The 22122-nt window shown below is 38.2% G+C and overlaps 2 protein-coding genes and 1 long non-coding RNA gene across 5 annotated transcripts; 2 read left to right on the forward strand and 1 right to left on the reverse strand.

Annotated features, from left to right (window-relative positions):
- The first annotated feature begins 1691 nt into the window (after positions 1 to 1691).
- On the forward strand, positions 1692 to 7047 carry LOC122642420 (40S ribosomal protein S3a). The gene is made up of 7 exons (XM_043835884.1): positions 1692 to 1794; positions 1883 to 1930; positions 2026 to 2131; positions 3528 to 3665; positions 3759 to 3944; positions 4169 to 4369; positions 6796 to 7047. Exons 1-7 carry the CDS (start codon positions 1784 to 1786, stop codon positions 6886 to 6888), a joined length of 783 nt encoding a protein of 260 aa, XP_043691819.1. The 5' UTR covers positions 1692 to 1783; the 3' UTR covers positions 6889 to 7047.
- Positions 7048 to 9341: 2294 nt separating this feature from the next.
- LOC122642419 (protein NETWORKED 1D-like) lies at positions 9342 to 21920 on the reverse strand. Of its 3 annotated transcripts, none has more exons than XM_043835883.1 (6): positions 21808 to 21920; positions 21358 to 21430; positions 21137 to 21210; positions 20942 to 21046; positions 12011 to 16272; positions 9342 to 10796 (listed from the first exon to the last, which is right to left on the reverse strand). In XM_043835883.1, the coding sequence occupies exons 4-6, from the start codon at positions 21042 to 21044 to the stop codon at positions 9585 to 9587; spliced, it is 5577 nt and encodes a 1858-aa protein (XP_043691818.1). In that variant the 5' UTR covers positions 21045 to 21046; positions 21137 to 21210; positions 21358 to 21430; positions 21808 to 21920; the 3' UTR covers positions 9342 to 9584. The 3 variants fall into 3 exon arrangements, with proteins under 3 accessions (XP_043691818.1, XP_043691817.1, XP_043691816.1); XM_043835882.1 differs by lacking the exon at positions 21808 to 21920 and adding an exon at positions 21595 to 21610; XM_043835881.1 differs by lacking the exons at positions 21358 to 21430; positions 21808 to 21920 and having other exon boundaries at positions 20942 to 21210.
- Positions 10804 to 11120, forward strand: LOC122642421. Its single transcript, XR_006330040.1, has 2 exons — positions 10804 to 10945; positions 11002 to 11120. It is a non-coding gene; the product is annotated as an uncharacterized LOC122642421 (long non-coding RNA).
- Positions 21921 to 22122: the final 202 nt, after the last annotated feature.

The raw sequence follows: 22122 nt of genomic DNA on the forward strand, positions 1-22122 counted from the left end.
TCTGATCTTTTAGGGTGAAAACTTGGGAGAAAGAATAGGAAAGCTATGTTTGATCTCAGGCCTTGGGAGGAGGGGGGCAGAAAAAATTATTTAACTAAGATGTGATTGGATTGGTCACAGGATGTGAGTTCATCATTTTCGAAGAGAAAAAAAGTTGCTGGGTGATAGTTTTCCTTCGGCCGTAGAGAACGAAGATTTCCTTTACCATGGATGAAATAACATCATGATTAGACTTTGGGTCATCATTACACTCTAACTTTGTTGTTGATGAAGTAGAAACTACCCTTTTTCTTGTGGCCACCTGAGGTATTGATGAAAATGGTAAAGGAATTCTTCCTTCCCTTCCTTCACCATGGTTGAATGGAAATTCATAGTTCAAGTAATGACAGTTTGCAAAAAAATTTTTTAGGGTCCTTCTAGGTATCACTATGTTTGATGAGGTATAACGTTTTAATTATTTGGCATTTGATAGTGCATGGGCTATTCCATATGGTAGAAGACCTCACATAATCACATATATCTCAATGGCTAAATTTTAGTCCAAAGTAAGCAAAGAAAATTACTCAAAGTCTAACTCTGATTTAAAGTTTTAATAAAATTATCAAAATGCCATCAAATAGAGAATAGTATAAAATTTCAAAATGTCTAATCTTTTGTAATTTTAGTTACTTCCTTTACTCATTTTAAGTTGAAATTGTACAAATGAGATGTTTGCTTTCCTCTATTACATGGATTAACCCATGTACTACCATATGGCAAATAGTGAAAGCATTATATTTCATTGGGCATAGATGTTCACAAGAAGCACAAGCAAAAGGATTTATGCAATGGTTGCATTGAACTTTGGAATAAGAGTATGACGTGTGGATAGATATTGGCAAGTTAAGTAGATGATTTGACACCACTCAACCGTTCTGGATTGGAATGTTTTTGTATTAAATCTCTCGTCGCGTGGCGCACATCCGAAGACAAAGTCCATGTGTGGCTGCGTTGGATGGAATGAGTGTCTGTTTTTCCTTCTAATTTTATTGCAAATTTCAAGATATTATAAAGCTTTTTCAAGTAAATGATTACTTGTTTATCTTATTCCTCGACAAAGAGAGTGTCTGTGACATGTAAGACAGTTTGACCCATTTTGGATTCGTAGATTTTGGATCAATTTAATTGTCATCCATGAGGCACTCACTTTCATCTGAGTAAATTCGTTTTTTTCCAAAAAAAAAAATTCTAATTATATATTGAGCCTATAATTTCTCATGTCTGTTTGGTCAGCTTTTTGATGGAGTGAAGCCCAAATTTTTATCTCCTCAATTATAGTACACCTCGAGTGCACCAAAAAGGTACATCTGACGGTGCACTTTAAAGTGATTTGTTTAAAATGCTCCCCCAAGTGCATGTGTTGCACCGTCTGATGTATCATTTTTATGCACTTGAGGGTGTACTGTATTTGAAGGGATAAAGGTCCAGTGAAGCCCACGTACCTCTTGTATGAACCGTTCAATGCATGGACTTAAAAATCAAGACCATCAGATTGGAAGTTTTGTCTTTGGAGGGTCCTATTGCAAGGTTATCATAGACCGTCCCTTTGGCGCGGACCACTTCAATACAATAAGGCGATTATTTTGTATTTTGTTGATGGGCATTTTTGTATTTTAAAGCTGGACCTATATAAACAAAATTTTTTGTATATCTTAGGGTGAGAAGGGTTAGGGTTTATTAGCTACCAGAGTCGACTGCGAGCTCTGCCTTCGAAGCTACCCTTGGAACCTCATCTTCGTTCAACATGGCGGTTGGGTACGTAGCTTGCGCTCTCTATCTATATCTGGCTCTCTACTGCAGTTTTTGTTCAAGGTTATTTACTTATTTTCTTCGGATTCTACAGGAAGAATAAGAGAATATCGAAGGGAAAGAAGGGAGGGAAGAAGAAGGCGTGAGTTGCCTGAAACTTTTAAGAACGCTGAATTAAGATCTTAGTATGATGATTTCACATGCTGATCCTCTTAAGTTCTGATTCATATGTTGCAGGGTTGATCCTTTCTCTAAGAAGGACTGGTATGATATTAAGGCGCCTTCGATCTTCAGCAGTAGAAATGTTGGGAAGACCCTCGTTTCGAGGACACAGGGAACCAAGGTTTCGGTTTTCTCCTCTTGTCTCAACTTTTTAATTCTTGAGCTATTTATTATGCAATCTCTATACAAGTTTTATACCAGAACCGGAACTTATATATGCATTATCGTGGAGCTGACGTTTTTGAACGTTATGTTCATGGTTATTGAAGTTCTAGTTACTAGAAATCTTTAGATCTTATAATTAGTTACGTATACGAGCTTGTGATGACGGAAAGTCATGGAATTGTTTCCTTTATTCTCTTGCTGGAGAAAGGTGATTGATTCAGACCGTAATTAGAAAACGAGATTCTAGTTAATTGAATTTATGATGTAAAATCTTTTAATAGATTGGGCTTGCTGATACTTGATTTAAGCTACAAACTGTGTACTCCATCTGGATGTATATTTAATGATTTGTACGTGTTGATGTTTTCTCGGTTACGGTGGACTCCAGTATTATTTGTTATCTGCTGAATTTTTTGGATCTCTAATAAAAAATAATATTTTTTGGTGGTAGTGCCATCCTACATCTGCAGCTGGACGGTTGATTATTTTTCTACATTAGCTTGTAACGGTTTGATCAAGTAAATGGGGATAATCCAAAATGCATGATGGGGGACCAGAAAATTTGGTTAGCATCAGTGATGATATTTGGGATTCATCGTCTCAGAAGTCTCCCAGCATTCCATATTGTGTAACCCTTTGACAGGGGCAGAGAAACACCACTGTCCAGCATTTTGTTATCCTTCATTTGTATGCACACCTCCCTGTAGTGTGATTCAGTTAGTGTTGGAGCCTTCTTTGAACGGCCCGTTTTATTTATTTCGAAGTATCAGTTCTATGCTCTTCTTCTAAAAGGTGCTACTCTATGGCATGTTGATGGATGGGCCATTGTGACTTTTACAATAATTGGGAATTTTAACCAAGTGATTTCTCTTCCTTTATTTTTAGGGATGTTCTTATTGACAATCCTTTGTAATTTGTACCTTTATTTTTTTCCCCATTTGGTATCACACTTTTTATCCAATGAGGGTAATATTGTCATTTCATGTGTACTCGGAAAATGAGCATGACAATGACAACTTTTGATAAAGACAAAGATAAGTTACTTTCAAATTATTTTTTAGAACTCTTTTATATACCTACATAAAGAACTTTTGGGAATAGGACAAGGATCAATTAAAAGAAGGTATCAAGTTCTAAATACGCCGATAGAGGTGTCATTTAGATAGTCCCTTATTTTTACATTTTCCGAAGAAGAACAAAAGCATTGTTAGCCAAACTCCCATCTTTCCATACATGGCTATTTAATGATTGAGATTTTTTATTTCTATTGGTGGTTATTTTGTGTAATAGAATGTTTGATATACATGCTTTTCAAATAATCATAATATTTAATTGATTTTGTTTTCTCACAGATTGCGTCTGAAGGACTCAAGCACAGAGTATTCGAGATCTGCCTTGCTGATCTTCAAACTGATGAGGATCAGTCCTACAGGAAGATCCGACTGAGAGCTGAGGATGTGCAGGGAAAAAATGTCCTCACTAACTTTTGGGTAATTACAGGACACTAAAGTTTTCAAACCAACTGTAAAACAAGTTGTTGAAAAGAAATATGAAAAGGTACTAACACAATTAGGATTGTTTAGGGAATGGATTTTACAACAGACAAGTTAAGGTCTCTGGTGCGTAAGTGGCAGACTTTGATTGAGGCACATGTAGATGTGAAGACTACAGACAACTATACTTTGAGGATGTTTTGCATTGGATTCACCAAGAGGCGACCAAACCAGGTTAAACGAACCTGTTATGCTCAAACAAGCCAAATCCGACAGGTTAAATTGATTCTCACTAGTAACCTTCTCTCTCATTATGGGTGGTTATGTTCTTTGCATGGTATCATGCATGAAGATCTATTTTGTTGTTTGATGTATTTATTGCCTTTTATCCTCTTTATTGTGGTTATTTAATGCAACGTGTATTTAAATTCTATATGGATCAAATGAGTTCTGTTTGAACATGCGTAATGCTGACCAGTTTTTGGCCTTTATATTTTCAGATTCGCCGTAAGATGAGAGAAATTATGGTAAACCAGGCGACCTCATGTGACTTGAAGGAGTTGGTACAGAAGTTCATCCCGGAGATGATTGGGAAGGAAATTGAGAAGGCCACTTCCAGCATTTATCCCTTACAGAACGTCTTTATCCGTAAAGTCAAGATATTGAAGGCTCCAAAGTTTGATCTTGGCAAATTGATGGAGGCAAGTCTTACACCCTTTTAATTTCTTATCTTTGAATCCAAATTTGGCATATCCCAACGGTGCTTATTTTGTCTCTTCATCCAATTTGGGTTTTACTAATTTTGTTTGCCCTACCCACTAATGGTTCCAACTTGCAGATTTTGCCTCTCTTGCTTGAGATAAGAAAATACCAATGCCTGTTATCATTGCCTATAGTTATGGCTTCCTATTAAGTATATTCCCTTGGATAAAAGTTGTAGAATATGCCCCGAGTCTTGCTGTCTCTGAACCTCTGTTAGTTAAAATGCGTTTAAAAAGCAAATAAAATGCAGATCTTGAATTATCTGAATTAAAATGCATTTTTCTGTCTTGTGTTTATTGATATACCAAAAAAATTGGTTTGGCCCATGTAAATGGTTTTTACAATGCAAGAGCATGATCACCACCATTGGTTGTGGTTTGATCTTTTATTTTGGATCTGTTTTTATAGTATATAGTTATGGGTTTTTGTTTTAAGTGTTTTTAGTGGTAATTAGGTAGTTGGTATTAGTGGTGAGGCCCATTAGCTATTAGCGAAGAATTTGTCTTGTTAGATAAAGTAGTGAGGAGATGAGGTTAGTTTTGAGTTAGCTTAGATCTCTTTCTAAAGAGTCTTATGTATAGAAGGAGTTCTTTATCTATGTAAGTTATTTTTTATTATTTAATTGTTTGTCAAGTAGGAAGCTGAGGTTAGACTTCTATTTTATGTCTTTTAACCATGATTTGGAATTATGGGATAGAGTTTGTTTTTTAAAAAGTGAGGTCTGTGCTTCTCTTCCCCGTGATTTCTCTTTCCTTCCTTCTATTTTTTTTCTCTCATTATTCTCTTCTTTCTCACCACAAGCAGATCCTCCATCATCTGATATGCATCACGATTTTTTGAAAATAAAATAAATGTATTCTTTAATCTACCCATCTTCGAGTGTAAATCCCTGATCCACTTCCCTCGTTCCTCTGTTGCCCCTGAGACCCTCATTTTCATCCCTGCTCCTTAGTCCCCGAGTCCCTTGACTCTCAGTCTTTCTACTCTGCCTCTGTCTGTGAGGGCAGCGGCAGCACCATTGACCTGAGATTGGACTCTGCAACTAAGGTTAGAAATCAGAATCTCACTCTCTCTCAACAGGAATCCTTTAATCAGACTATACCATGTATGGCAATACAGGTCTGCATCATGTCTAAGAGGGGAATTGGTTGCCTAGTTACACAGTGCACCATGTCTGCTTCCCCAACCAATCGAGCATCTGATGACTGTATGTGGAGTAATCCACATCCATCCATTTTGGAAAAAACTGAATAGAGCTACACAGTTGTCTCAAACTCACAGATATATCCACCCTCAGGGAAAGACATTGCAAAAGTAAATTGAATTCGATTATTTCGATTAAAGGAAGTTAATAAATTGAGTGACAATGAAAATATAAAAACTTCTTAAAATTCTATAATTAGAATTCAGATTATTCATGAATCATCCATTTGAGTCAGGTCCACTGATTGGATGAATTATTCACTGGCAGAAAAAAAAACGAATATTCTAGTAATAGGAAAAACTCAATTAGAAATCAAATAGAAAAAATCACAAAAGACAAGAAAAAATATATCTGTTGATTCATACCTGCTGATTTAAACAATTGTGTTAACATAAGCCCTGCTCCATCTGCATTCACATTTGCATAGATGTTGCGAAATCTATCCTGGGCAGATGCCTTGCACAAAAATGGTGATTGCTGCATGCCCAAATCCTGCATTAGGATATGTCTCAAAGGGAGAGCGAGATTCTTGATATACCTTTATAAATAAAACGTTCCGGTCTTATTCACTTCAGATCAGAAGCAAGAATCCTAATAAAAATTCCCACCACATGCTTGTTACTTAGCACTAGAGGGAGCATGCCCTGTGCATTTGCATTACTGTAGCCCCAAATAGATGGATAAATTAGATTCCCCAAAAACTCGGAGCTATTTCAATGAAAAGAAAGTATGAAATAAGAATGGGAGATATGTCCTGTTGACGGTTAGCCCAAGCCTTCTAACTCACTATTGACCAGCTATCCTAGGAAAAATCTTCAATTTTACGGTCTCCATATTAAAATGACTGCTCTCTTTGAGCTTTTGATATCTCTCATGGCCTTCTTTATTGTAAGTTGACAAGTGTTCAAAGTAATTAATTGTTGGCTTGAGAATGGATCCTTGGGCTGTGGATATTATATGCATATCTGCAGTCATTTAGGTTATTATTTCTCAATTTATATGTGCATATTGCCGTTTTTTGGGTCCCGTAGTTTCAAATCTAATGTTTAAATACCTGTGCTGTCCTTTAATTTCTGTATTTTGCTGTTCTCTCAAATGTTGCTACCCGTATTATTGTTTGGAAGTGTCTTCAGTTATTTAGTCAGTTTGGATTCTTTGCAGGTTCATGGGGACTACTCAGAGGATGTCGGAGTCAAGGTTGACAGGCCAGCAGAGGAACCAATAGCAGAGGAAACCGAAGTAGTTGGAGCATAGATGAAGGTTCAGCCTATTTTCCTTTGTTCATGTTTATCAAATTTTGGAAGTGTAATGTATACATTTATTATTGAGAAACTTATTTAGGTAAAGGATTTTGTTTGGCTTAGATTGTGACTGTTGATTGACTTTGAGATAGAGGAACATGTTTTTTCCTCTTAATATATTATCTATAGTATCCATCACTTAATCATTTTTAGAACCTTTTTTTGGTTGGGGGGCGGGGGAGAAAGTGGTTGGGATTTGCAGAGAAGCATCAACTTCAAGTATATCTTTTTCTGGGTCTTGGTCGCGTGGTTCCAGTGCTCAGACACCGGAGTGCATGAAATTACCGCCTGGCCCCGCATGTGCTCTTATTGGCCCTTGCTCCGGTGCAGAGGCTACATGACCAAGCAGCGATGGTTGGGGGGGGGGGGGGAAGAAAGTGGTTGGGATCTGCAGAGAAGCATCAACTTCAGGTATATCTTTTTCTGGGTTTTGGTCATGTGGTTCCAGTGCTCAGACACTGGAGTGCATCAAATTACCGCCTGGCCCTGCATGTGCTCTTATTGGCCCCTGCTCCGGTGCAGAGGCTACAAGATCAAGTAGCGATGGTTTTGTTTATTTTCCAATCGAAACAAAACAAATTGAGATTTGAGTAGGTTTTGTTATTCTTTTTGGGGGTCGAGGACTGAGGTGGTTGGGATGAACAGATGAAATCTTGATTCTTTCGTTGCAGTAGGCAGTGTGGTTCATACAGTTGCTGATCTATGTAGGGTTTTGGTTTCGGATCTTGGTGAGCTTAGAAATCTCATTTGTGTTCTGAGTTTGGAAAAATAAATTTAATGTGAATTTATCATATCTAACCCCTTCATCCCAATGAATGCAAGTTAAGTTTAGGGGTAACGAATCTTTTAGTAAGAGTTTTAAATTAATGGAAAATATAATTTTCATTTGTGAAATATAATTTTTGTTACTAATAAGGCCCATTAGTTCCAATTATAAAGTTGTTAGGTTGGGCCAAGATCTAGCGATTGATTGAAACTATCTTATATCTTCTCTGTTTGGGTTTTATTATATGACTCAGAGACTTCCAGCATTGGCAGTGGAAGGTCATTGGTGATCTGATTTTCTCTACTGGGAGGGCTGATTGATAATTGTAGGATAGAAATGCTTGTTGACAACCTCACGTCAATTTTGAATGGCTCCTCTCAAGTAAGTGTGTGAATTGCAAATCGAAACGGTTAAATCGAAATTGAAACGAATCTTTTAAATCAGAATCGACAAATTATTTATTAATTGGTTTAATTTTGGTTTTAAGAAATGAAACCATTTATTAAACACTTAAAATTATTTATTAAACGATTTGATTTTGAACCAATTATTCATACTAAACTAATAAAAATCGGTTAGCTCTAGCGTTCTATATACGCTCGTGAGTGTTTTGTAATGGATATATTTTAAATTATTTTAGTTTCTTAATAGTCATACATGGTTTAAGGCCAACAACATTATATTTATTTATTGTGTTTCAAAAATAGGTTTGTACCCAGTTGGATTCAAAATTGTTAACTTGGACCGGCATCAAAATCAAAACTGAAACTGTTTATAAAAACCGTTTAATTGTAACCTATTTATTAATTGGTTTTGATTTGGGATATTAGAACTGTTTATCAAATGGTTCGATTTTAGTTTCTATCCTTCACACTCTTGAATCGAATTGAAACCGAACCGCTTAACACCCTTAGTCTCTAGTTTGATCTCTAACCAAATTTCTCTTTCGTTTTTTCTAAATGAAATTTGTGACTTGTGGAGCTCAACCTTTTTGTTGATGCGTGCCAAAATCCTAATCTAGTTTAGGTACCCCAAACATAATTTCTAAAACATTGGACACCTAAACTACAATTTCTCAAAATACTAGGTATCTTAGGTGTCATTTGCCTTTAGCAATTGTATTCTAGTTATCTAAAGTATTTAGAACACCGGACACAAGGACCTTCCAGAGCCATAGAAAATGGGTTCCACAAGAAGTCAGAACACCTTGATCATCATTGCCTCGCCTGCTTCGAAGTGACAAAATCAATGTCTACACACATAAAAGACCAACTATACACATCCTATTTCATACTAGGAGGGTGATGGTTTCTTAGATGAGCTGAGGGAATCCTCCTTGTACGGCCTAAATAGCCACTACCACCAAATTATGTGGGGTAATTTTTTCTTTGTAGAGTGGTAGGTCACGATCCTTAATAAGAAAAAAAACCTCTACAGTGCCTTAATCTGCCTTGCAGTTCAGGCCTGAGAGCTCAACAGGTGGAAGATGTGACATCCAACAATATCGAGCTCGAAAAGAAAGAACAAAAAAACTGGCTCAATTGAGCTTGCACCCATTTTGTACGACATATTTTACAACAAAATGTATTGGGCAAAGAGGAGAAACTTGTAATGATTAAGCAGCCAAAATTTGTGCAAAATTTCAGGAAACAAAGCTCATAAGAGCAGCTTCTTTTGATTATCAGGCTTCAAAATGTACAGTTCTATTAACTAGAGAAGACCCAGCTACAAACTAATTCCTGAAAAAAGGGGAGGGGAAATATCTCTAGATGGAAATGCTATCTTCTAGGAATGAAAGTGTAGACAATAGAAATAGAGGGTTTAATCAGTTCACAGAGTTTATCATAAATATGATTGCATAAGTATGCTTACCACTCTATCCTTTAGTTCTTAGTTGCAGGTCTGACACATGCACAAAATGGAGTCTTCTTTCGCCGGGGGCTGCTGCTTTTGCCACTGTCATACAGATAGTCCTTCAAGAGAATTTTCAATCTTCTGTCTGTGACTTTTGTTTTTCCTTTGCTTCTATGCTCATCAAGCTTCAACAAATCAAACTGGATTTTCTGAAGCAGAACTTGCAGCCGTCCAATCTTTTCAGACACTCGCCGTGCTTGTTCTGAGACTTTCTTCCTTCGGACGTTCCCAGTCTCCTCCATTTCTAACACAGACTTTTCATTAGAGGATAAGAGATTCTCCTCAGCACTCTTCATCAATTTGCTGTTAACATCAGACAGCTCCATGATGGCCTCTTCAAATTCCTGTAACTGCCCTTTCACACTACCATACTCAATATCCTTGGAATTTTTGCTCTTCCCTGACATTTCCACCTTCTTTTTCAATTCTTCCAATGTTATCTGAAGGTTCGTCAACTTCTGAGCATCGGAAGCAAGTCTTGTTAGGATCTTCCTACTGTTCCCCTGTTGATGTGGCTCTGTAACCCTCCTAGATACCTCCAGTTTGTCAACACCCAACTCCTTCTCAAATTGCAACTCTGAAGAGGGACAATTGCTCCTCTGCTCCTCTACTTCAGTCTCTCCCTTGGGAGGTGCAGAGGGCAGCTTCTGTCCCTTGTTGACTTTGAGATCTAGGCTGTAGTCCTGTTCAACAGTTTCCCATATCTCAAGCATTTCATTATCTGTATCAACATTTCTTTTCTTGTTCAGACCATATTGTCCAACTCCATGATCATAGAATGATTGTTCGGAAACCTGATCAAGCGGAATATCTTTCATCAGTAGTCCATTCCTTACTTTTGATATTTCAGGTTCTGTCTTCTGTGGATGATCATCGCTTGACTCATTCCCAAGTTCTGGGCCTTCTAATTGCAAAACAATATCCCTGTTTGTTTGAACTTCTTTTTCTTTGAGGCTGCTCCTAGATTTTAACTCTTTGATCTCTTTCATCGCAGCCTCTTGTTTGACTTTGTCTAAGCTTTCCAGCACAGCAAGCCTCTCCTCCATCACTGCCTTCTCAATAACTTTGACCCTATTCAACAATTCCTGCAAATCAGAAGCTCCGTTTGGCCGCTCAGCACTGTGATTTCCACACATCAGTCCATGGCTCTTCTCATGATATTGATTTTCCAATTCCACATCCTGGAAACATGCACAGCAAGTTATGTGATGCTGTTAAGATCACTATTATAAAGACATAAAATATATATTGGGAACCATAGAACAATGGAAGAGCTAGAACAAGCTCCATTAAGTTGGTAATGTTGCTAGGACTAAATATATCTCAAAAAGTAATAACCTACCTAATAATCTCAAAAAGTAATGACAAACCTAATTATCTCAAAAGGTAATAGTAAAACTGAAAGATACTAAAATCATGAAGAAAAAACACTCCAATATCATACCATTTCTTTTTGACATTTTCTATTAAATCATATTGAAGAACCAAGATAATATGGATGAGGAGAAAAGTTAAATTAAGTACTCAAGGGAAGGAAGTTCTCCCCAATTCTCAAACAAATTGAATGTTAGAGGCCCATCATGCTAATTGGTTTACTAACTGACTGATCAACTGGATCCTAAAGCCAACTGCTATGGGACCTAGTTGGCCATGATTGCAAGTGAAAATTTTTTGATTGACCTATCCAACTGATTGTCTATCTTGGTTCAACCCAAGTCTGGACAGAAATACTTTGTCCAGATTGAAAAGTAGACGGGGTCTGGCTTGGGCAATTCAGACATATTCATCCAGTTTATCCAAATTAGAAACAATGAGATAAAATAGAATTGAAGGACGTTTTAGTAATTGAGTATTTTCCTAGTGAGCAAGATTTGTTTAATTTATCTGTTAGGTTTTGAGTTCAAATGTTCAAAATAGCATTTAGGGCATTAATTATGCTTCATTATATACCCATTAAAAAGACTTGTTTCATTAGTCCAGGTTGGCTAAAAAGCCAGAGATATGCCTCAACATCCAACCTGGACCCTGATTTGTCTATATTTTTGCCACCCTAATGATGCTACTAAAGCTCAGACAATACATGGGAATTCACTCAGATGCACTTGGCCCACAAATTAAACCAAAAAAACTACTAATCAATGTGCTGGCCAACTAAAAGATCTCGTAAGTAGTCAGAGAATATCCTTTATCCTTCCTTTCTTCCTGTCCAAATCAAACAATGAAAATCAGGGGTTGTAATAAGCTCAATCAGTCAAAGGAAGTGTTCAATCTTTTTTCTTAAAGCTTAAAGGTATATAACCCTAATAAGGTTCTGAAACCTCATTATAGCTTGTGCCAGAGGAAGAGTTTCTGAATAGAGAATAAGATTATACCATACGCAGAGAAAGTAACATACCATTGGTTCCATCTTTGTCTGAAAAAGAGCATGGTCTTCAAGAGATAAGATACTATCCCTCAAAGAAACTATGACAGGCAAATATGCAGCCAGCTCAGCTTTGAGTCCTCCATTTTCACCTTCCAAAACACACAGTTTTCCACTCAGCTGTTCAATCTCTACAGTTTTTGAAGCACTTTCACCTTCAAGGATCTCCAATGCTCCAATAAGCTCGTGAACCTTCTGCTCAAGTACAGCTTCATGAACTCTGGACATTTGGAGGCCCCTGTAGAATTCTTCAGCATCAGCCTCCAGGAGTATGACTTCACCTCTGTTCTCTTGCAACTCATAACTCAAATTCTCCTTTGCACTTTTAAGTTCTATATTTTCTTCACGTAATTTACACAGTTCAGATCCAAACTTCCAATTTGCTTCATTAAGGCAACCAATCTCCATGGTCTGACGGTTTTTATCCTCTGACAACTCAAGGATATGCTTCTCTAGCTCCCGCCTTATCATCTCAGACTCATTCAGTTCCTTCTTCAGATCCTCAACATCTCTGCATAACGTTTTGTTCTCACTTTGTGTAATTCTAAGCTTCTGTTCTGCATCTGAAAGTTCCACTTCCTTCTGATAAAGTAGATCCTTTCCTGTAGTAATTTGATGATTCAGCTGGTCATTTACATTCCTGACTCCATTCATCTCACTCTCCAGTTCCTCAACAGACTCCTTGAGATGCAGCTTTTCCCTCTCAACCATTATCAAATTTTCCTCTATTACTCTTTTCTCATTCTGGAGGCCACTGTTAATTCCATGTAGACAGTCCACATCTTCACTAAACCCTTTCAGTTTCACATCTTTCTCAGCATTGAAATTCTCAAAAATCAAGGAGAGATTTTCCAAAGCAAACGCTTCACCAAGAAGAACACTATTTTCCTCTTCTAGCGTGTGTCTCTCCTCCTTCATGTCTGACAATTCATTCGTCAAAACTCCATTTCCTTCAAGCAATTTGGAATTTTCATTTTGTGATACTAGGTAAGCTTCCTGTAAATCCGAGAACTTAGCCTGTAGCTTCTCCATTTCAGCCTTTAGGACCTCCTCGCTGTGCTCTCTCATCCTGATTTCCGATTGCAACTGCACATTCATCTCCAGAAGTTCATGTTTCTCATTTTGCAGCATCAATAGCTCCTCCGTCCGGAGTTTGTACTCCTCATCAAGGGTGTTTCTTTCATGCTCAAGATTTGCTGTCTGTAGTCTCGTTTGTTCTAGCAGAGTAAGCAGAACCAAGTTCTGAAACGACAGCTGTTGCTTCTCATCCTGAGCATTCAAGAAAGAACATTCTCTATCTTCAATTTTCCTCAAAATATTCTTCAGCAGAGTTTGATCTTCTGTGATCATATCAAGACTCCAATAATCTGGACCAACTTCAAGGGAATTCAAGATCTCACTAATCCCTGTTCTCAGCTTTTCAATTTGGTCAGACAGGAATTTTGTATCTACATGGAGTTTGTGATTTTCTTGTTCCAGTTCAGAAATCAATATCTCTGATAAATTGGAATCCTCAAAGTGTTTCTGACACTCGATCAACAGAGAGAAGTTCTTTTCTTCCATGTCTCGGATAAATCTCTGCAGGATGAAGATCTCAACCTGAGTGTTTATGGATCTGTCAAGTTCTTCCTCAAATTCTTGCTTCCTCCAATGACCTTCTTCTTGCAGGACATGGACATGCTTTTCTAGAGCTGCTAGCTTGGTTTCACTTGACTCTGCAAAATTTGCACGTTCTTGTTTTTCTAGATCCAAGGAGACACGTAGCTCTTTAACTTGACAAAGTGTGGTTTCTCTCTCCTTCTCCAGGCCCAAGTACTGTTCTTCTAATCGTGTGCATTTGCACTCTAGCTCCTCAAGCCTTTGCAGAATAATTTGTAGCTGAGAGACCATAGATTCTTTTTCAGAAAGGAGGGCAGACTTCTCACTTTTAAGAGACTGGCAGGATTCTCCTAAGCTCTTAGCTTTTATCTTTGACCCTTCAAGTTCAGCAACCACATCAGAGAGGGAGTTCTCAAGTAGTGTGTTATTCTCCAAGAGCTTCTGCACCTTCTCAGCCATAATCTCTAACTGGGAAACCAGGCTAACCTTCTCAGCAACAAGAGCAGATTTTTCTTCGCAAAGAGACTGGCAAGATCCATCTAAAAGTTTCACCTTTTCTCTCAACCCTTCTAATTCGGCAGTTGCATCTGAGAGGGAATTTTCTAAGAGAGCATTTTTCTCCAGAATTTTATCCATGTTTTCCAACTTCTCCAAAAGAGTTATTTTTTCATCTCTGTCACTCTCACAGATTTCTTTCAGCTTTAAGTTCTCATCCTGCAAGTTCTTCACAGCTGAACCAAGGCACTCGGGGTTCAAACCCACTGACTCAATTTGCTCCATCATAGCCAGGAGACGCCTACTCAAGTCATTTATTTCCTCTTTCAGACAGTAAATCTCTTGTTGAAGAGCATTTCTTTGATCCAAGCGCAGTTCAACCTCCATTTCAAGCTTTCCTTTGGTCTCCTTCAACCCAAAGATCTCTTCCTGCAGACTCTTCATTGATCTGGCAGAACATAAGTTCTGGTCCTTCAGGATCTTGTTGTCCTCCTTGATTTGTTGGACTTCGTCCTCCAAAACCTGCTTCTGAAGCTCCACATCCTTCAACACTTGAACGGCCTGTTGGAGCTCCACTGCCAAAGTTCTCTGCTCTTCCTCAGATTGGCAGTGCAAACTCTGCATCGTTTTTAGAGCAGCTTCTGCCTGCAAGAAGTGCAAGTGCTCTTCTTGTATGTGAGTGTGAAGTCTCTGCAACTCCTCATGCTTATCTTTAAGTTCCAGAGTTTGCATCCCCATTTTCCGTACCAAGGCTTCCAACTCTGACCGCAAAGATTGATTTATACTCTCCAATAGAAGACGATGTTCTTCAGAACTGTGTAATTTTGCAACCCCTGTCTCTATCTCAGCGTTAAGTCTAATGGCCTCCTCTTGTGCACGAAATGCTTCACTCTCCAGATTAGATATTCTATCCAAGCACTGCTTATACTGAAGAGCAGATGCTTCCTTATCTTCCTCTAATTTTGCAAGGGCTTGCTTTAGGGTCTGGACTTCAGTTTCAGCCCTTTCAGCTCGCTTATTAAGCTTTTTGGCTTCCTCCTCGGTACAAGAGATTTTGATCTCTAAATTAGATATCATCTCTAAACACTCCTTATATTGAAGAAGAGCAGCTTCCTTCTCACTTTCTAATCTGGCAAGGGCTTCCTTTAAGTTTTCAGCTTCAGTTTCAGCTTTACCCGCTTGCTCGTTAAGATTTTTGGCCCCCTCTTCTGCATTAGCAATTTTGGCCTCCAAACTAGATATCCTCTCCAAACACTGATGGTATTGAAGAAGCCCAGCTTCCTTTTCAGCTTCCAGCTTAGAAAGCATTTCTTTTAATTTTTGAACTTCTGTTTCTGCTTCACTTGCTTGTACATAGAGCCCTCTTGCACTTTCTTGGGCACTTAAGACTTCAGTCTCTAACTGGGATATCTTCCCCAAGCTTTGCTGGTACTGAAGAAGGCCTGCTTCCTTTTCAACTTCCAATTTGGCAAGAGCTTCTTTAAGCGTTTGAACCTCCATCTCAGCTTTACTTGCTCGCTCAGACTCCGATGCGATTTGGGTCTTGAGATTCTGATTCTCAGTTGATAAATGAGACATCCCATTATTCAACCTTTGTTCTTGCCCATCAACCTCCTGGAAATTCAGGCCTTTTCTCACCCTACCGTCTGCAAACTTTGCATGATTCAGCAACACTTCAACCGATCCAAACATATCATTGAGCTGTTTCAACCCCCTTTTGCTTGTTTCAACATCGGATTCTTCAGAAGGGCCTCCATTCCTTTTCATGGTATGCATAGGTGATGAGGAAAGCCCCAGAGCATCCTTATGCAAGTCATCAGGTTCATACAATGCACGTATAGGGTGTGACATTTCAGGTGTGTGAGGCTCAACCTCAGTGGTGGAAGAGCCAGTGGGTGCATCATCAGCCAGTGCAAAGGGGACTTGGTCGGGAAATGCCTCAGCCATAGTACGATGGGCTTGACGAAGTGCCCCAGTTGCATGGTCATATCTTTCTGCCAAAGCACGGTATGCTCGGTAGAACTCCTCAACCAATTTCATAAGCTCTGGACGCTTCCTATAGTACATCTCTGCCCTCCTTGCAAAGGAATCTGCATCTTCTTCAATGAGCTTGATCATTGCTTTGACCTTGACATCCATATCTGTCCATGGACGCATTACATCTTTTGATTAGTGGCCAAACATGTGCCTTGGAAGAAAGGACAAATCTAAGAAACCACAGAATATACATGATCACAATCAACTGTAGTGTTGACCATGGATCCCAGAAGCATAAACCAAGTTTAAGATGTCTATAAAAAAAAGGACCACACAATATAAAGAGAGACATAATCTGCCAACTTCAGGAGCAATACTCATTCTTACAATGATGAACCACCTACATTATTGCATCGTTACATTTACCTAAAGAAATGACATGTCAGAATCTAAGTTCAAAACCAACCAACAGTAGACCTTCTTGTTTGCTCATGCCGTTTGCTTCTACTCCACTCCTTGCATATTCTTCCTTTTTCGCTTTTTTTTGGGTCCTTTGTTGTTCTTTTTGGGAACAGTGTACAAGAGAAGGTGGGTCGGAAAAGGATGTCGGAAGGTAACTCTTCTAGGTGGCAATGTTAGGGAGGATAAAGTTGGACAATTGGAGAGGCTCTGCCACTTTGGAGGCGATGAGGAGTGGGGCTTGGTGTCCTCCCCCCCCTATTATTATTTAATAATAAAATAAAATAAAATAAATTAACTTCCATATCCACCTTACTGGTTCAATTGGCTAAGAATCACTAGCTAAACCAATCTTGAGCAGCATGCATTCCAAGGGGCAGCATACTTTCTTTAACACCAAATCTCATTTATTAAAAACTGATGTAAAATACAAGTATGTCAAGAAAAAAAATGTCAATGAAACTTATGGAAATGGTAATTGTCTGGCTTAATTCTCTCACTAACAAGATCAGTTAACTTGACACAGCTTCATCCCATCTTTCTGGTTCAGCTCTGCAAATATACTGCCATGCAATTTCATGTCATTTAAAGTAATATCTTTATTAAGTCATCAGCCACAAATTTCCAACCAAATCAACCTACACATCCTTTTCAGCCTTCAACCTTTGGAAGTATTTCAAAATGCTCCAGAATGGCTTCCCTACATTTAACTGATAGAAGACATAAAATTTCATAGATTGAACAAAACCTTTACCTGGTTATATGCCCCAATTTCTTCTTTGCTTTTATCAATAAGAAAGTGTGGTTTGTTGAAAGAAAGACGAACACCTCCTAGGGCAGGCTCGTTAACATTCAGGGAGAAATGCAACTGAATTATACTTTATCAAAGAGATCCACAAAGTTTGGGGTGCCTTTTCTATTATTCATGAGGCCCTAACAGCACCTAGGTCAATCCACCCCTCACCAAAGTTGACATGAGGCCCACCAACATTTTCCCAATATGCATTTCGATCTAAGGTCTTCTAAATAATTACGAGGCCCTAACAAGGTCATACCAAATCTCTAACCCACTATAAGATCATGTCGAATCATTAATAACAGCATTTGTTTTTGGTAGATATATCATCAAAATTCAAATCAGTTCTAGAAAAGGCAAAATTCATTTACACAGACAGTTAAAGAAATGCTTCCTTCACGGTCCACCATCATTGTGCCAAATGGACAGATGATGTAGCAATTCTGACTGTTGGAAAGAGAGGAAATGTTGTGGATTAGGCACATGTCAAATTTCAGGCCTAGTCGATCAAATATCTTTCTGTGTATTAACAAGGATCCCCATGTATATTTATGCACCTCTATGGTATTCCGACCACTCCTGTGCACTCTACCATAGTCCTAGATTTTAGAGCTCTGTTTTTCAACTTAGAAAAGTCTAATAGGGCTGAAACTTGGCATGTGGGCATGGGGCCTTGGGGTCTACTGGCCCACAAAATTTGGGCCATATCTGATCTGCAATGTGGCAGATTTATGTAGGCTTTTAGGGAAAAGCTTCCTTAACAGCCCCATGTAGGAAACACAAGCCCTTAGAAGATTTTTTTTTTGGCATAGAAATTCTTTTCCACATCTTAGTTTATTAGTACTGACACATTCATCCACTTAGAGAGGTAGCCCATTAATATTTTATAATTTTCAGAGTCTGCCACCACACTAATCACATTTGACTCATGGTAGGTTTTAGGATGAGCGGAACAAAAATGGAGTATATGATGTAACAAAAACAGAGTATATCGATGTAATTCTAGTAAAAATAACATTTGAAAGTAGGGTGATGAGAATTCATGATAAGGAGAAACCTCAAAGTGATGGTTTTGGATACTTAGGTTCAATCATTAACAAAGAAGGCGAAATAGAGGATGATGTTGCACATAGAATTTGAGCAACGTGGATGCAGTGAAGAGGTGCTTTCCAAGTGTTTTGTGCCCAATGCATTCCACCAAAACTGAAAAGGAAAATTTTACAAGACAGCTATAAGACTAGCAATGATGTATGGAGCTGAATATTGGGCAGTTAAGAAGCAACATACAAACAAAATTAGAGTAGCTCCAATGAGGATGTTGAGATGGATTAGCGATAAACTAGAAAAAGATAAAATAGGAATGAACTTTATAGGTGATCATGCATGGTTTTGACTAGAGTTGATTGGGAAACAAGATCCATGTAGCCGACCCAATTTAAATGGGATTATATTTAGTTGAGTTGAGATGAGTTGTTAAGGGAGTTCATCATAACTTCTCGATGTTTCATTGTTATTCAAGAATTAGTAAATCAATTTGCAATATAGCCCCACTTCTATAAAGATCAATTCAGTGGAGAGGACCTTTTTAAGAACTTTGAAGGCATATGCATGGGTTCCTCTGCTTTTTTTAGTAGGCATATCGTATGATACTTTTATGGACTGAGTTTCCTTTAAGAAACGGAGATAAACTCACACAGGATTACTTTTCCTCTTCCCCACCCCCATTCAGTGGTTGCTATCTAAAAATTATAGGAGCTGACCATTCCTTACAAGAAGATCCAGAATGATTCCACCTTTTCCGACCATTTTCAACTCAAAATACATATATTCCATTGATAAGGACACATCAGATCATGATAAATACGTTTTTGTTTGTTTATTTATTTTTGATGGAATGCAATGTTGCAGAATATGATGCAAACCCACAAGCATAGATATATTCAGGAGTTTGGATATTACAATGAGCTCCCCAGTTCATAAATAGCAAATCTAAGTATGTTGGGAAAAGGCTAAGTGAGTTGACTTCCACTTGCATTTTTAACAGCAAGACTTTGCCTTGTCCAAATTAATGCCTCATACCTCCATCATGGTTTCACATACAACATAACAGAAATTAGATGAAGGATACAAGTTAACAGAGTGCCCACTCAACTTGGAAATGTAAGAATCTCTATACAAAACAACAACAACGGCTAAGTGAGTTGACTTCCACTTGCATTTTTAAGAGCAAGACTTTGCCTTGTCCAAATTAATGCCTCATATCTCCATCATGGTTGATGGAAATCAAGTCATAATTTTGTCAAGCAATTATTCCTTTGGTTCACATACAACATAACAGAAATTAGATGAAGGATACTTGTTAACAGAGTGCCCACTCAACTTGGAAATGCAAGAATCTCTATACAAAACAACAACAACAACAAAGTCAGCCTTATCCCAACTAAATGGGGTCATCTACATGGATCCTTGCAAAAAGTAGGGAAAACTGACTGAAAGGAAGAAATGAGAGACGAGAAGTTTGAAATGAGAAATGAAAGTAAGAGGACAAAGGCACAGCACAGGAAGTCAGGAAAATCTCAGCTAAATGGGGTCGGCAACATTGATCCTTGCCCTCGAATAGGCTCTATCCAAGGTCATACTTGGGACAAGACCCAGTTTGTAAGAACACCTCTATATGAACCAATAATTGAACTGTCCAAGGAATCATTCATAACTACAATAACAACACCAATAAGGGGTAGCTCAGCCAGACTGCCCAACTGGTCTAAACATGTTTGGAAGCAAAACGTGTCAGGCTGGGCACAGATTTCCATGCCCTGACAGGTTAAGCATCTTATATGCATATATGAATGCATTATATAATTAAGCAGAGCTACATTCCAATGATATTTTAAGTCAAGGTAAAAGAGTGTCATAGCAACATGGTAAATAAATTGAACCCCAAAAGAAAATGATTGTACCAGATAGAACCTTTTTTGGGAGGTTTGGGTTGGGGGAGTTTGGTTGGGTACTTAATGGACAGTAGTGCTTCCATCAACTATAACTGACCTGGGTTTAAACCACAAACCTGATGCAAGCTAAAGCTCATTCATCATCTATGGACAATACCTTCTCTTCAAACATAGGAAGTACAAAGCATCCAGAAGGAAACTCCAACGAAGAACTAAATCACATTGAACCAGATTTGGAGTTGTTCCCGTCGACCCATCTAAAGGATTAAAGAAGAAAAAATTATCTACTCCCTTATTCTTTACTGAACAAGGAAAGTTAATGCGCATGGCCTGTAAGAAGTCATTCTCTTACAAAGTGATGGCTAAACTGCAATTTGGATCAGGAGAATCCAAATTAATTTCCATCCCAGTCCTCAGACCATAGTATCATTTGAGACCCCCCAATGAATGTGTTTCAGCAAAATCTAGAAACTAACTTCTAAATGAAAATAATGAGTTATTGTCATGCTTCCCTCTAACAACGAAAAATATGCTACTCTGGTCTCAAGAAAACTACACAGAAGGTATTTGGACAACACAAAGTGTCAAAAAACACCCACCAACCAAACGTGAAAGGGGGAGCAATACCTGTAAGATTCTCCTGAAGCCATTTGGAATTCTTTGGGCTTATATGACTATCCCACCACCAGGAGTACAAGCGTCTCGACTCAGACTGTAACATGGTTGCCATGACTGCAGCAAAGACCACCAACCCTATCTGTTTTGGCCGATCCTTGTACCAGTTATAAAAAATCAGGTAAGAGATCCGAGCCAGAATCAAACCTGATTGGACTTAAAAACACCCGAAATGACAGTGAAAAGAGAAAATTTGAAGCTTTAATCTCTCAGTCCTTGTGCCTGCTGACAGAAAAAAAGGAAAATAACAAAAATTAATACATAAGTCCGAACTAAAATATCAGTTTCAGAACCACGACAAAATGAAATAAGCTTCTTAACTTAAGTCCATGCTACATGGAATGTAATTTCTTACAGAATGCCAACTATCTGATCAACAGAGAACAACTCCAGAAATTACAACTACAACGTCTTCCTCTCTTTCAAACTCGTCAAAACTACCTGATCGACAACCAGATCCGAAACAGAAGATTAGATAGCACAAAAGCTTGGAATTCAGAATCACAAAATATATAACATTACAAATACTTGCAGACTTTCTCACTCAATCAAAACAAGATCGAAATAACACGATCATGCAAAATCACTGACACTCCCTCACTCACCAAAACCAGGAAAAAAAAAAGTCTTAAACCAGAGTAACCTTTACAGCATTGGAACCACCGATCAACAAAAACCATGCCAAATATATCCAAAAAAAAAAAAAGCTGAGATCAGAATGACTCCCATATCCCACCCAATTAACACATAAGGATGGCCTTTTTCATTCAAATGAGATCAAAATCAAAACTTTACGAACTGAAAGTCGAAGATCTCACCATAAAATCAAGAATTGGTCTTGGAGTTCTTAAACGCAGCTGTGAGACACAGCTGCTTCCTCCCTTTCACCCCATTGTATGAAAAATCTCTCTCTCTCTGGTTCTCTCTGATTCACTCTCGTTGCTTATTCTGTGCTCTGTGAATCTGGAATCTGGACTCTGGAACCTTGTGTGCAGAGTTGTGTGAAGAACAGTAGAAGAGAGAGAAATAAAAAAACAGTAGGAAAGAACAGAGTAAAGACTACAGAGAAATCTTACCCATTATAAAATACAAAATTTCCTATTTTTCTTCTTTGAAAAAAGAAATTTTTTGTT

Source organism: Telopea speciosissima, chromosome 10, assembly GCF_018873765.1.
Source record: "Telopea speciosissima isolate NSW1024214 ecotype Mountain lineage chromosome 10, Tspe_v1, whole genome shotgun sequence".
NCBI classification, from domain to species: Eukaryota; Viridiplantae; Streptophyta; class Magnoliopsida; order Proteales; family Proteaceae; genus Telopea; species Telopea speciosissima.